Genomic DNA, 14,919 nt, shown 5'->3' on the forward strand with positions numbered 1-14,919 from the left:
TTTTCGAAAAGCATTGTGGATTTTGGTGTGTGAAAGCGATGGGCCTTTGAGGCCTGAGCCTTAACCAAGTTTTGCGGGTCCACCCTTATATTAGATTTAAAAAAGTAAAACTTCTTAAATTATTTTGGAGAGGCCTTTTCTAAAGAAAAAAAAAAGAATTTAATATCCAAAATGACAAATTTTGAAATGAAAGCCAGTAGTTTAAATTAACGCATCTGATCAAATGCGGGTACAACACAAATTACGCTCAGACCCGAAGTCAAAGGTAAACTTGTAGCTGAAGCAAAGTATGTTCATTCGTCTGCAGTCCACATTTAGATTTTCAACACTTTTAGTAGAGCTTTGTTCCTTAAGGGGGCTATCAAAAGGCAACTGTACAAAATAGGCTAAAAATCGCCTTTAACTGGTTCCACAGAGTCCTCACAACGATTTTAAATACTTTTTTTTAGTTCTTTTTTCTTTAAGGGGTCACCAAAAAGACAATTTTGTAGGAATAGGCTAAAAAGTGCCGACAACTGGCAAAAAGCCAACATAAAGGCAAGTGCGAAAAAAAAATGCTAAAAATTACCGATAACGAGTCCACGCAGTCGACCCAATGATTCTAAATATTTTTCTTAGTGCTTTCTTCTTCAAGGCCACCAAAAAGACACTGGTGTAGGAAAAGGCTAAAAATTGCTGATAACCAATTTAATCCTAGTCTCTCTCAAAGGGGTCCAAGTTTATATCCATTGGGCTATGTATATATTGGAATTTGCTATCAAGATGAATGTGTGGAATTTTGGGATACAAGTGTGCCATGAAACTCGTTTCCCCAAGAAACTATTAATGCATCGCCTGTTTATTCATTTCGCTTGTTTTCTTTATCCCTTTTTCTGTATTATATTTATTTATGAACATAGAATTGTTTATATATTTACTATGATTGGTTATATATAATTTAGATACAAATATAATTACATATATATTTGTTAATTAAAAAACCAGATAGTTTCATGTTTTAAGCTCGTTTGTAATTTTGCCGTGGGTCACTTTTGACCATGTTAAACATGGTCACTTTTGACCATGTTAAAGCCGCAATTAGTTCAGGTAAATACAGCAAGATGAATGTCTTACTGGTCTGTGTTAAGTTATAAGACAGTTTGTTGACAAAATTGATTTGGGAAAGAAAAAAAAAATCGTAAGTTGCTCCTTATTCTTGTGTTCTATCTGTTAGGCGTAAACACTTGGTAGTTTTGAGAGACCCACCTAGAAAACATGAAATGAAACATGAGTAAACATGAGCGGAGAAGTGGACAACCGTGCTACTGGTCATGATACATTCTTCAAATCCGCAAAATAAAAGTGGAGATGTTTTAACCTATGGTACTGGTGGGCATCTCTTATCTTTCGGATAGATTGTGTGGTAATGATTTTTCATTTGTGAGGCGTTTTATTAACCTTTCATTTTGTTATTTTGGTCTATTTTCATAGAACCTTTACTTGCTGCTGAGCGTATTTGCTGTGCTTTTAAGGCCACTTTATCTTAGGTATTGTCTGCTGATTCGTCTGTTTGGTTACTGCTCGAACAATGTTAAATATTTTGTTTTTGGGTCTTATAGTGCTATTATTCTGATATTGTTTCTTGTTTCCAACCATATGTTTAATTTTTTGTCATACTAAAGCAACGTATAATGATCCATTACGATTACGACATAAGCTACCTCCATAGGCTGGCATTGTTGAGTAATATCAAATTCTTGTTTGAATAGTCAGCTCCATGTGACCTCTTGTGCTTCCAGGCCAAGAAAATGCTTGTGTGTTTTTAAGGAGTAATTTTCTCAATATTCAATCGGAATTAAAAAAAATTATTTTACAAAAATCAGAGCTCAATCATGTACAAACAGAGCTATTTGTTCCGGGCGGTAGGGGGAGGGTAAAAACTATCACAAGAAACAGGCAAAATAAGAGGAATATATGAAATCCCTGGATCCCTTTTCAGAGATTGTGGATTCTCTTCCCGTCATCCCCTTGTAGAAATGCCTGTGTTAGCTTATTAATTTTAATTGATTTTCATAAATATAGGGGTATTATATTTTATCTTTTTTTAAGGTGCATGCGAATTCAATGTATGTTTTTGGTGGATACACAGGTGATATTCATTCCAACTCCAACTTGACTAACAGGAACGACTTATTTGAATATAAATTCCAGACTGGACAATGGATAGAATGGAAATTTGTTGGCAAGTAAGTTTGCTTCTATTATTATTGACAGTTTGTTTCTAATATTTTTTTTCTGAACTACTATGTTTTGCGGCCTAATATCCATGTTGTGTCATTTCTCTATTTTATTTTCCTAAATATCCATGTATATTTTTGCAGCCTAATCGATCAAAAATATTATCTCTGTACTAAAAATTAAGTATAGAAAAAATGAATTGTACCTCAACAATATATTGTCAAAATATAGACCGTATCTAAGTCAGTATCTAAATATCCACACACACAAATTGGCACCCACATACATGGCACATTCTCTTAAGTTCCTTTGACTGGATTATAATTACTCACCTCAATATATTCAAGTTTCGTTTCTGGGTTAGCAGCAATATAAGACCTCATCTTTACATTCAGTTCACTCTGATATAAATGATCTTGCTCCAAGAGTTGTGCTTGAGCATGGCCGAAGTCTTTTTTGAAGAAATTTCAAAATATTTTTGTAAAAAGGTTTGCCAAATCGTTTGATTTGTCGGTTCAGTTGAGCGATAAATGCCATAGTAGTTGAGATGTGTTGTTGACACGTTGACAACGATTGCTTGTGTTTTTGACAATATATGGAAATATCAATTTGATGTTGGAACCTAACAAACGAATAGATTGTGTAGGTTTCAATTTGCCTTTTATTTTGCTATAAAATGATGTTTAAACAAAGAATTTAATGTAAGAAACAAGTTTTGAGGCCACACTGGCTAAGCATGACAAAACGAGAAAAGAAAAGAAGAAAAACGTAAGGATAATCACAGCGAGGGGAAAAAGGATACATTAGAAATACCTTGGTCGATGTCCTCGATGGTCTGAGGTCGATGACTCAACCATCCTCGGTGCAGAATTAAGGGTAAATAACAAAGGGTAAATAAGGGTAAATACAACTCAATTCTGCACTGATGATAGTTCACCGGATTTGTCGAACGAAATGTTTGTATTGTATTCTATTTTTGTTTTTACTTATAATAATCAGCGAACCCCCACGCTCATCATTTTTCGTAACAAACATCCAAACAAAGTTTTGAGGCATCAATTTTTTCAGCATTTTTGAAAAGGTCAGCAATTATGTATTTGGGGATGTCAACCCCCCCCCCCCCCGGGGGGGGCCTTGGAGCAAGGGGTGTAAGCTATGCAATTTGTTCGTTGTTTACATATAGTGTGTGTTATTGAACAAAGGTATGCATGTTTGACTTCTACTTTCTCAAACTACGAAGGGCATTAAGATGAGTCTTTCAGAGAATGTTGAGGGGAGTGTTGAACTAAATCATAGCATGTTATGTGTATATGGGCTGTCAAAAGGATGTAATCCAGGAATGACTGAGTTCATTAAATTGGAATTTTCAGGAAATGATAAGGGACATGATCAATTGACCAAAAAGGCAATATTTGCACGCTGCTACTACTACAGCTACTGCTGCTTCTACTGCTACCACAAGTACTATTACTACTATCAATACTATCACTAAAACTAATACTCTTGTAGTGAGTACTACTAAGGCTAAGGATATTGAAAAAAAATATCTTAGTAAACATTGTGGGGGAAATTTGGGCTAAATCAAAACGTACTATGTTTATACAGATTGCTTATAGGGCCGTATAAGCACTATTTCTGGAAGTACTACTTCTAACTACTAATAACTCACCGCAGCACCAAGCCGCCTGAGGCCAACACAGCTACGCACGCTTCTCCTTCAACCCAATGTATTCATGGCCTCCCTCTTTACACCCTCCCAGGAAATATCAATTTCCTTTAAATCTTTATTTATGACATCCTCCCAACCCAGACACGGACGACCTGCTTTCTGTTTAGCCCCATATAGATGGCCGAAAAGGACAATCTTCGGCAATCTGTCATCCTTCATACGCAGAACTTGGCCTAGCCATCTCAACCTTTCTTTCATAATAGCCCTAGAAAGCGGGATTGAACCGCATTTTTCGTACAACCTACTGTTTGAAATACGGTCGGTCAGCCGGGTACCCCGAACAATCCGTAGGCAATTTCTCTGGAAAACATCTAGTAAATTTTCATCCGCTTTTTGGAGTGGTATGTTCAATTGACCAAAAGGCCCAATTAATTTATTACTACTACTATTGATACTGCTGCTACTGCTATTACTAATACAACACTAACACTGCAAATACTTTTACTACCACCGAAACTACTGTGATAATAGTAAAATTAAGGCTAAGTCTATGAAGGTAAAATTTGAGAGAATATTGATGGCAAATTCGAACTAACAAAAGAGAGTATGTGCATTTAGATTGTCAAAATAGCGTATCTTAAGAATTGATTCGTGTATTAAGTTAAAACTCTCAGCGAGTACTTGAAGGGGAATATCAATTGATCGAAAGGCAATATATGCACACTACTACTAATACTACTGCTATTGCAACATTTACTAGTTTCACTACTGTTATTACTATTGCTCCAATTACTACTTCTATCGCAACTACTTGTAAGGTTAAGGGCATTAAGATGAAAATTTCAAAAGTATATGAATATACAGGTTAAAAAAGAGCAAATCGACAATATCGTAGCAATGGCTAATTATATTAAGCTGAGTGGTTATACTACTCCTGTTAATACTATTACAACTATGCCTAAGGGTATGATTATGAAATTCTTAGAGAATATTTCAAGAGTTTCTGTTATACCGATGACAACCTGTCATCCGTATGCAGGTTGTCAAAAAGGTAAAACAGAAATATCTTAGGAATAGTTTTGTATGTGAAATTAAAACCTACAACGCCTCTTGGGGAGGGGGGGGGGAATGTTAAACTAACCAAAAGACAATATTTGTTTCATAATACTAGTGTTACTAAAACTAAGACTACTACTATAAACTCTACTCCTACTGCTACTACTATAACTACTTGTGGTACTAATACTACTAATAAGTATGAGTATTAAGGCGAAAGTTTTCGACAATATTGTAACTTTGTTGAAATAAATCGAAACTCAATATGCCGACATAGCTTGTGAAGAGGGGTATCAGCAATGTTAAAGGACCGTCTGATAGTGTTAAGTTAAAAATTTAATCTTGTATTGAAGGGGATGCTGAAAAAAGGCGCTATTTACATACTGCTGCTAATGCTACTACACAAGCTAAGGGTATTAATGTATTAAGGGTATTGATACACAAGCTAAGGGTATTAAACCAAAGCTAAGGGTATTAATGTGAGCTTTCAAGGACTATTTAGGTGGAAGCTGAACTAAATCAAAACAAACTATGATTATGTAGATTGTCAAAAGGATGACAAAGCAATGTCACAATATCGGCTTGTATTATTAAGTTAGATCGCACAGGGCAAGTTTTGACAGATTTTCAACTAACCAGAAGACACTATGTGTATACCTTGGTAGCAGGCACGTACGCAGGAATTTATTTTTTTTGGGGGGGGGGCAAAACCTTCAAAACAGCAGATATAAACTAGCACTTTTTTTATAGTAACTAAATTAATGCAAAAAGCACGTATATCGGAAAATACAGATTAACTTTAATCAGTAGTATTGTAGCGGATGGGGGAAGGAGACTGAGGCCTCAAAAGTACGTTTTAGACTCAGGTTATGTTTTTAGCGATTTAGAACCAGTGATTAATCTATTATATCTCACTAAAAGGGAAATTTTAGGGTTAATAGTGCAATATGGGTGCTGTGGGGGTAGTTCTTCTATTGCAAAAACGTCGATTTTAATGAAAAATTATAGTTTCCAAAATTGATCCATTAAAAGCTGTACTTTATCGTGAAAACGCCATAATATCAAGGATAATTATATTTTGCTGTGGAAAGCAAACTCTTTTTACAAAACAAAATAACAGTACAATCGCTAATTACTTCAAAGAGGGTAAAAAGTTAGAAAGAAAATGGGTAAAATGGGTTAATAATTGGGCAGTGACTTGATCAGATAATTGCATGCTGTAAAATCCCAAAAAAAGCTTCATAAATGTATCTAGATTCTTAAAAAATGTCCTAGTTTTGCCAGAAATCCCATAAAACCATGGGGAAATTAAATATTTCGAAAAATCACAGGGGGGGGGCGGTCCCGAAGGCCCCCCCTGCGTACATGCCAGCTTGGTAGTAATTCTACGGTAACTGTGACTAATGACACTTAGGGGCATAAGTTGAAGCGTTTAGGTGGAGTTTCAATTAAACGAAAAAACTATACGCATGCAAGTATTAAAAAGGCATATAAGGAATATCATAGGCTCTGCTGCTCCGTCATACCAAGTAATATCATTGATATTTTAAAGGAGCTAATTTGGATGGAAACTAGAAGTACTAGTACCCTTTTTAAGAGTCAAAAGTGATTGGAGAGCAATCAGCCCTCCTCTTTAGCTCATAATTTTCCAACACTTCTAATCTAAATTTAAAATAGTCATTTTGTTCAGTCTCTAAGACTATTGCTTTGGTCAACCCCTCACGGTTTGCAATTTGCCCATTACGTTTGAAAACTCAATCTCGACTTAAAATCAAACCAAAAGGTCTGTGTTAAAGCTAATTTCCAATGAGGCATTTCAGTAGTATCCCAAGAACGACTGGGGGTATTATGTTCAAGCTTTCGGAGTTATTTCTATTGCTACTTTTTTTCAAATTTAACAGTCAAGAGAGTGTAAGTGTATCCTAGCTGTCAAAGAGCATACGTAGATTTTTTTGCGAATGGAATCAAGTTTTCTATTTCAGGTCAACTAAAGGAGGTCTGAATTAAATACCACTATTTGGGTTGAGATTTTTAAAAGGATGTATGCTGTTAAAAATTGTTGAAAAATCTTCTTTGGCATACAAATAGCAGGCCAAACTATAAATTCTTGAAGAAAACCTGAAAAGACTTAAACTATCATTTTTTGTTTTCCCTGAAAAGACTATGTCAATATAAAACGAACAGAAAATAATCAAAAGAAACTTTTCCACAAAATTAGTTTTTCAAAGAAAAGTAAAGAACTCTAATAAGCCAAAAATGAGCAAAAACTAAATAAAAAAAAATCTACCAAGCGAAAAACTACAAGTCAGCATTGACAAATAAATGAAATCCAAAACGAACAGAAATTACAATAAGTAACCGAGTGAAACTCAAAACAAGCAGAAATTAACATGAGTAGGGTTCAAAACCCCTATGCCTTCCCAAGGCCAGAACATAATTTTCACTCTACTGAAAAAATAAAATGTTTTCACTTTTATAATTCTAATAAATCATTTGTATTTTTGTCACCTAATCACTTGTCAAATTTTTTTGCAAGATTTTGGCAGTTTCTGGTCATAGTGAAAGCAGTAAAGACTGAAACACAACATACACAATATTGTTCTCTCCTTCCACGATTCTGCTTTGAAAAATGAATAAAAAAGACAAAAAAAAATGTATATTTCACGTCAAAAGACAGTCAATATTGAGCAAAGTTTTCCATATACTAATTTGAATAATATTCCTCGTACCCATCAATCCTAAGTACTTAAGTACAACAATTATTAAAATTCTTGTGGAAATTTTGTCCAAAATTAAAATTAAAATTTCATCCAGGCATTACTAGAAATTTTATTTTGTGAACTTTTGTAGAACTCCTGTGCCAAGATCTGCCCACGGAGCGGCTGTGTATGATAACAAATTGTGGATATTTGCTGGATACGATGGAAATGCTCGTCTGAACGATATGTGGACAATACCTCTAACAGTAATTTTTTTTAGCATTGCTTATTTTATATGTTATTTATAATTTTTTAACTATATATTTTAGAAGTTAATTTAGTTGTAAAAAATAGGCAGAGGTCTTATTCAAAATTTAAGCTGAAAAACTTTAGTTTAAAGATTGGCCTATCGGTATGGCAACCCCCTCCCCCCTCTTATGTAGAATAACCCCGAATAAAATAATTAAATACACGCCAATCAATTTATATTGTATTATTCCTATGATTGAATTGGGCTAAACGGAAATTCTGTTTGCAGTAAATTTCCAAGTGACAAAGAAATAGAGTGGCGATGCTGTAAGTTTCTAATTAACAAAGAAATAGTTGGATGATTTTATCCGAAATCTTCCTAAATCTGAATATTCCAATTATTGAACATTTGAAATGTGGAATGTGTAATTAGTGTTTCTTTCTTGTGCACAGATGATACTACTTTTTTACTAATAGATTTTTGGAAGTATTTATCAATGTTTTTCTACGGTTGTAATACCGTTGCATTTCTTTCTCAAAGTCAAAAACCTTAAGCCTTTTAATTGGAAACAAGCTATTTTTTGAGAGGAGTAAATTATTTGACAATTTCGCTTAGGAAGCTAGATTTTACATTTCCTGATGAAAAAAAAATGAATCCATAAAAATTGCAAAAATACAAATTTTAATGTTAGTATTTGGTTCTGTTGAGTTGAAAGATGCTTTTTTTTTCAGTTGGCAAAATTTGTTTAAAATAAACAAAAGCGTCGTTGCTTATGTAAGGACCCTTTTTTCGAGAATACTCAACAAGAAATAACTTAAATTTAAATTTGACTCATTCAGTGCAACTGTGTCGCTTGATTGTTATATGTTTATATGTTTATATATTATATATTATATGTTTATATTTATATATTATTATATATTATATTATATTTATATATTATATTATGTATTTATATATTATATATATTATATGTTTATATTTATATTATATGTTATATGTTTATATTATATGTTTATATTATTGTTATATGTTTAACTTATAACACAAAGTCGCTTGATTGTTATATGTTTATATGTTTATATTATATGTTTATATATTATATATTATATGTTTATATTTATATATTATTATATATAATATTATATTTATATATTATATTATATATTTATATATTATATATATTATATGTTTATATTATTGTTATATGTATAAATTATAACACAGTGTCGCTTGATTGTTATATGTTTTGATTGTTATATTGTTGATAAAATCTACAAATCAGAAGTTCAAATTCTTCTCTTGCGTTTTGTTTTCAATCTGAGAAAAATTCGACACATTGTATCACATGAATTCTATTTTTTGAACATCGTGTTATAGTTTACTTATAAAATTTCCGTATTTTATGAAATTAAAGTTTATAATATAACAAATCATATAAAGAGCATAATATAAAATAAAGATATTGAATGTAAAAATTTAAAAGCAAAAAATACTGCTACTGTTAAAAATTTGCCACAGCACCAAGCCGTATGAGGTCAACACAGCTATGCACGCTCCTCCTCTATCCCAATCTATTTAAAACTTTCCTCTTTGTAACCTCCCAGGAAGTTCCCATTTTCCTTAAATATCCCCTTACGACATCCTCCCATCCCAATCGCGGACGAATTGCTTTCTGTTTAGCCCTAGACGGTTGGCTGAAAAGGACAATCTTTGGCAATCTGTCATCCTTCATCCGCAGAACGTACCCTAGCCATCTCAACCTTTCTCTCATTATAGCCCTAGAATGTGGAATTGAATCACACCTTTCATACAACCTACTGTTTGAAATACAGCCAGCCAGTCAGTCTGGTCAGTCAGTTGCTCGTATCAGTATATGGCATTTTAAAATCATGCTTTCGTTTCAATCTCGGGGATATATTGGAAAGACGGTCTGAAGTCTCTCTCTTATCTGTTCCCCAAACTATTTGTTTGCCTTCTAGTACCAATGAGCTGTGGCTTCCTCACATCGTGACATTTCGATTTTGAAATTATACTTTCTAGGTAGGTAGGTAAATTTTTATTTAAAACCTTTATATCATATACATATCAATTAGTCACAAAAAGGCTGTTCTGGCCTGTAATAGCGACTACATTCATTTTACTTTAATCATCAATAATACTAACTCATTAAATACACAAAAAAAGAAGAAAAAGAAAAAGAAAAAAAAAGAAAAAAAAAGTGTATATATAAACATATACACACATACACACACACACACATACACATATAATAAATATATATACATATACATTCATAAATACATATACATACATATATACATATACATACACTTACAAATATACATATATTGCTCGATGATTTGTTATTGGTGATTTTAGCATATATATATATATATATATATATATATATATATATATATATATATATATATATATATATATACACATATACATACATAAATACATACACATATACATATACATACACATACACATACATACACATACACATACAAATATACATACACCACTCCAAATAATTACTCAGACCTGAAAAATTCTGGATAGCCCACTGTCATTCAATACGCTTCCCTTCACCATCCTGATCATTTATCATTCAAAAAATGCATTTTTAACCGGTGCTTAAGCTGTGGGAGACTCTCTGACTCCCTTATATACTCTGGGAATGCATTCCAAATTCTCGTGCCTATGTGTCTTGTCACATGCCCCGATCGCGTTGTATTCCTTACATCATTAATCAGATCATTTCCATGAAATATTTGAAATATTTTATATAGATCATTCATTTGAAATATTTGGATATGTTAAAAAGACGTTGTGTATCCAAGGGGCTTAAAGTGTTGCTTTAATATATATTTTTTTTAATTAATATTTGTTAATTGATAATCTGATATTCTAATCAGAATTACTTATTTTGAAAATTTATAGTTTTACTGGGCAGTTTTGCACAGTGATTAGCGATAGTAGTTTCTAATTTTTATCAAAATTATGCTAAAGTGCTGAATTTTCCTCTTTTACGTGTGCTCTTTTTTCCTGTGCTCTTTTAAAGAGTCCTGCAGCACCCTTTTGAGTACCCTTTTGCAGTACCCTGCAGTACCCTATGACTTGCGAATTGACTAATTGTACTGTTTGAAATAGCACTTTTATTTCCAAGTTGGCTAAGCTGAAAAGGTATTGTGAGTCAAAAAGGTTTTGGTTAAGGCTAAAATTTAAAAGAATTTAGTTTTAATAAAATTAGTTTTATGAAGTTGTTTTAACTCTGAAAATTTGACAAGTTGTTGTATAGCTTCTAACTTAAAATTGATTTGGAACCACAGTATTAAAGTTTTCATCGTTAAAATTGTTAGTTATCATTAGTGAGTCTAACAAAATACATTTTTATTAAATGTAAATTAATTTTATTAAATACGCTAGAAAACATTTTGGTCAAAATCTAAATAGATGGTATTGAATCTAAATAGATAAATAGGAGGTAAATCTAAATAGGTTAAATAGGAGGTATTTAAATAAATGTGCTGAAATCAATATTGTGAACATGTATAGTATTTGTAATTTTAATATGATAAATTAAAAAAAAACTAATTCAGTGAAATAATTTGTAATATCATGTAATAAAATAATTTATCTAATGAATTACTTTTAGTTAATTTATTTTTACAAATATTTCAATAATAGAAGACAGTTTGTAAAAAATGAATCCTATTTAATCAATGTATATGTTTGTTAGTTGCAAAAATAAACTGATTGCCGATGTACTGTGACGAAATAAATCAACTAAAATAACTATCTAGCCCACTTAGCTAATTATCCTATATTCTATCAATTAATAAGCTATACTTGTTTTTCAGGGAGAGGTACGAACTTGGGAGCAAGTTGTTCAAACTGGGGAATGTCCTCCGACATGCTGTAATTTTCCCTTGGCAGTGACAAGAAATTCAATGTTTATTTTTAGTGGTCATTCTGGTGCAAAAATGACCAACAGTCTTTTTCAGTTCAATTTTGAAGAAACAAAGCAAGTATTTTCTATAAGAAAAAGAAAAAAAATAATGCAAAACAAATATTAGGGAATTATCTTAGATTATTTTGTTCCGAAATAATCCTTTCGTTAGCTTCCTCTGCTGCCACTGCTGCAAAATAATTAATTTTACATTAATTTTCTTTCATTTTATCCAAGTCGTTCCAGTGTTCCCATTCAATCGCAATTGTACTAACCCTATACATATATATATATATATATATATATATATATATATATATATATATATATATATATATATATATATATATATATATAAACCATAAATATATATACATATATATATATATATATATATATATATATATATATATATATATATATATATATATATATATATAAACCATAAATATCATATTACTAAAAATATATATAATATATTATTTAAACTATACCAATATTATATTGATTATATTATATTATATATGTGTATATTATATATATATATATATATATATATATATATATATATATATATATATATATATATATATATATATATATATATGTATTATATATATATGTGTATATTATATATGTTTATATTGTATAAACTAAACAATAATTTATATAAAAGACTTTACTTAGTTTTAGATTTTATAGACTATTTTAGGTTTTAACTTTGCCATTAGTGTTGAAGACGCCTTGCTGCATACAGGCAAAATATCGGCATCGTTTTAGTTTTTTTTTTTTTTTTTTCTCTCTTTCTTTGTTTTAGTCATGACCGGCCAGTTTGACTTTAGATCTGTCATTAAAATAAACGAGGTTATGAATTGGATGGTTTGACTACTGAAATTCAGTGTGCATGTACCATCGTAAAATAAGTACATCGAAAATTTAAAAATATTCCAACTTCTACGTAAACGACACCACCATCTGTTTTATAATAGCGCTAAAGTAGATTATGAAGCTAACCATTTATTCAAAACCTCAAAGTTCCACCAAAAATAAGGTTTGAACGAAAAACGCAAAGAAAAATGTTCTGAGCTATTGGTATGTTTATATAATAGGTCCGTGAAAAGATAGCTTGAAACTAAAATTTGTAACTGCTAAATTAGATTTCATTAGTTAGTCATTCACTGAACCCCACCAAATACTGCTGAAAAGTAAGTGTTTATATATATCCCTCTAAAATCCCTGACGTATACCAGCTATGAACAATTAAAAACTTGGTTTTGACAATAAAGATAGTTTGACTATTAAAAATCAAGGAGTAGCCTATATACCGACGTAAAGATGCAAATATCGGAAATTGAATAGTTTTTATAATAGGTTTGAAGTAGATGCAGTCACTTTGATGATTTTCATTAAATTTTGGTGATTGTTATGCTGTTCCTTTGGTTTTAGTGGCAATCCTGTCTAGGGATACTTTTTTGCCGGCCCTTACCGGTCTGAGGCTGGCTTTCTCAAGATGGGAGAAATAATGATGGGCATAATGACTCTACCGAGGAAGAATTTCTAAAAAGTATGAAATAGGAATAGGATATAAATTAAATATGAAATAGAAACAAAAAGGTATAAAATAGATATAAGATATACTAATTTGAAAAAAAGAGTTAAATCAGCAAAAATTAAGCTAAGACACCACCAAACAGCTGTAAAAAGTTATAGCTTTATTTTTGAGGGCGATTAGTGTCATCTGAATTCTTACGGATGAAAAGCATCTCAAATTGATTTTCCTATTTTTTTTCGTGCTACCTTGTTTTTACTACAATCTTGATTCTTTTTTTTTGAATTTTCGCTATATTGGATGTGATGACTCCACTTTCATAAATTTAATGCAAATCACCTTTTCTCTCCGTCTCAAATACCAACCCCAAGGATGCATCAATAGCCTAGTGGTTCTTGGTGCTAAATTGATTATTTTTTAAAGGAGGGGGGGGGGGGCAATGGATCATTGTGATCAAAGTTTTGTCACAGTTTTGTCTATTTTTAGGGAACTAAAAAAGAATTTTTTATTCTTTTAACCTCAAGAAAAAATTTTAACCTTTTTTATTCTTTTAACCTCAAGAAATTTTATCAGTCATAGTTTCTCTTCAAATCCTTTTAGTGTAGATAATGATAATCTTGCTTTAATGCAGATTTTGAATTTTGCTCTTTAAATACCCCGGCGACAATTCGATTTGTTTGAGAAACCCCTTCACAATGAAAGCTATCATTTTTGCTTGCTCGTGGAGGTGCAAGTGTTAAAAACGAAAAAAATGTATCTAACAAATTTTATTAGAACGTTGAAAAAAACGGCTTAATTTTCCTTTATAATAGATGGATTACCCCGGCGACAATTCAATTTGCTTTTGAAACTCCATCATAATGAAAGCTAATATTTTTTGCTAGTATATGAAGACGAAAGTGTTGAAAACAAAAAAAAAAAATTGTGTAACAAATTTTGTTAAAAACGTTAGAAAAAACGTCTTAATTTTCCTTTATTATAGATGGATTAAGTTATCATCTGATCACATTCTTCGATGTGCACCTCCTCCTCCGACACGTCGATATGGTCATACTATGCTTGCCTATGATAGGCATCTTTATGTTTTTGGAGGGGCTGCTGACAATACCTTGCCCAATGACTTGTATCGGTTTGTATATTTTTTTTTCTGTGGTTGTTTTCATTTTGCTTTCAAAAATTGCGCTTTCATCCCTGTTTGAAAATTGAAGATTAAGTTAATTAAGTTCTATAAATACTCTGTTGTATGGCTTTGGTCATATCGCTTGCATAGAATGTTGGAATGCAATAAAAAAGAAATTTTGTAAAGTTCCAGATCTCAGATTTAATTTTAGACTTTAGATTTAATAGTATTTAAGGTTTAATATTTAAGATAAAATGTCGTATTTAACATTTGATAGAAATATTTCTAGAAGAAAAGATTCTTTTATTTTTATAATTTCTTGGTTACAATTTCCCCACGGCATAAAAGACAAAAAAAAATCGAAATATTTTTGACTGATAAATTGTCTCAATGATCTT

The 14,919-nt window shown here is 31.4% G+C and overlaps 1 protein-coding gene across 3 annotated transcripts in view; it reads left to right on the forward strand.

Moving 5' to 3' along the window:
• Positions 1-14,919, forward strand: part of LOC136034446 (leucine-zipper-like transcriptional regulator 1) — a 187,701-nt gene that overhangs the window by 49,457 nt on the left and 123,325 nt on the right. For all 3 annotated transcript variants that reach the window (XM_065715626.1, XM_065715627.1, XM_065715628.1), the window contains 4 exons: positions 2,089-2,225; positions 7,793-7,907; positions 11,764-11,927; positions 14,384-14,530. In XM_065715626.1, the coding sequence (XP_065571698.1) occupies positions 2,089-2,225; positions 7,793-7,907; positions 11,764-11,927; positions 14,384-14,530 (563 nt within the window). The remainder of the gene's footprint in view (positions 1-2,088; positions 2,226-7,792; positions 7,908-11,763; positions 11,928-14,383; positions 14,531-14,919) is intronic.

This window comes from Artemia franciscana, chromosome 13 (assembly GCF_032884065.1).
Source record: "Artemia franciscana chromosome 13, ASM3288406v1, whole genome shotgun sequence".
NCBI classification, from domain to species: domain Eukaryota; kingdom Metazoa; phylum Arthropoda; class Branchiopoda; order Anostraca; family Artemiidae; genus Artemia; species Artemia franciscana.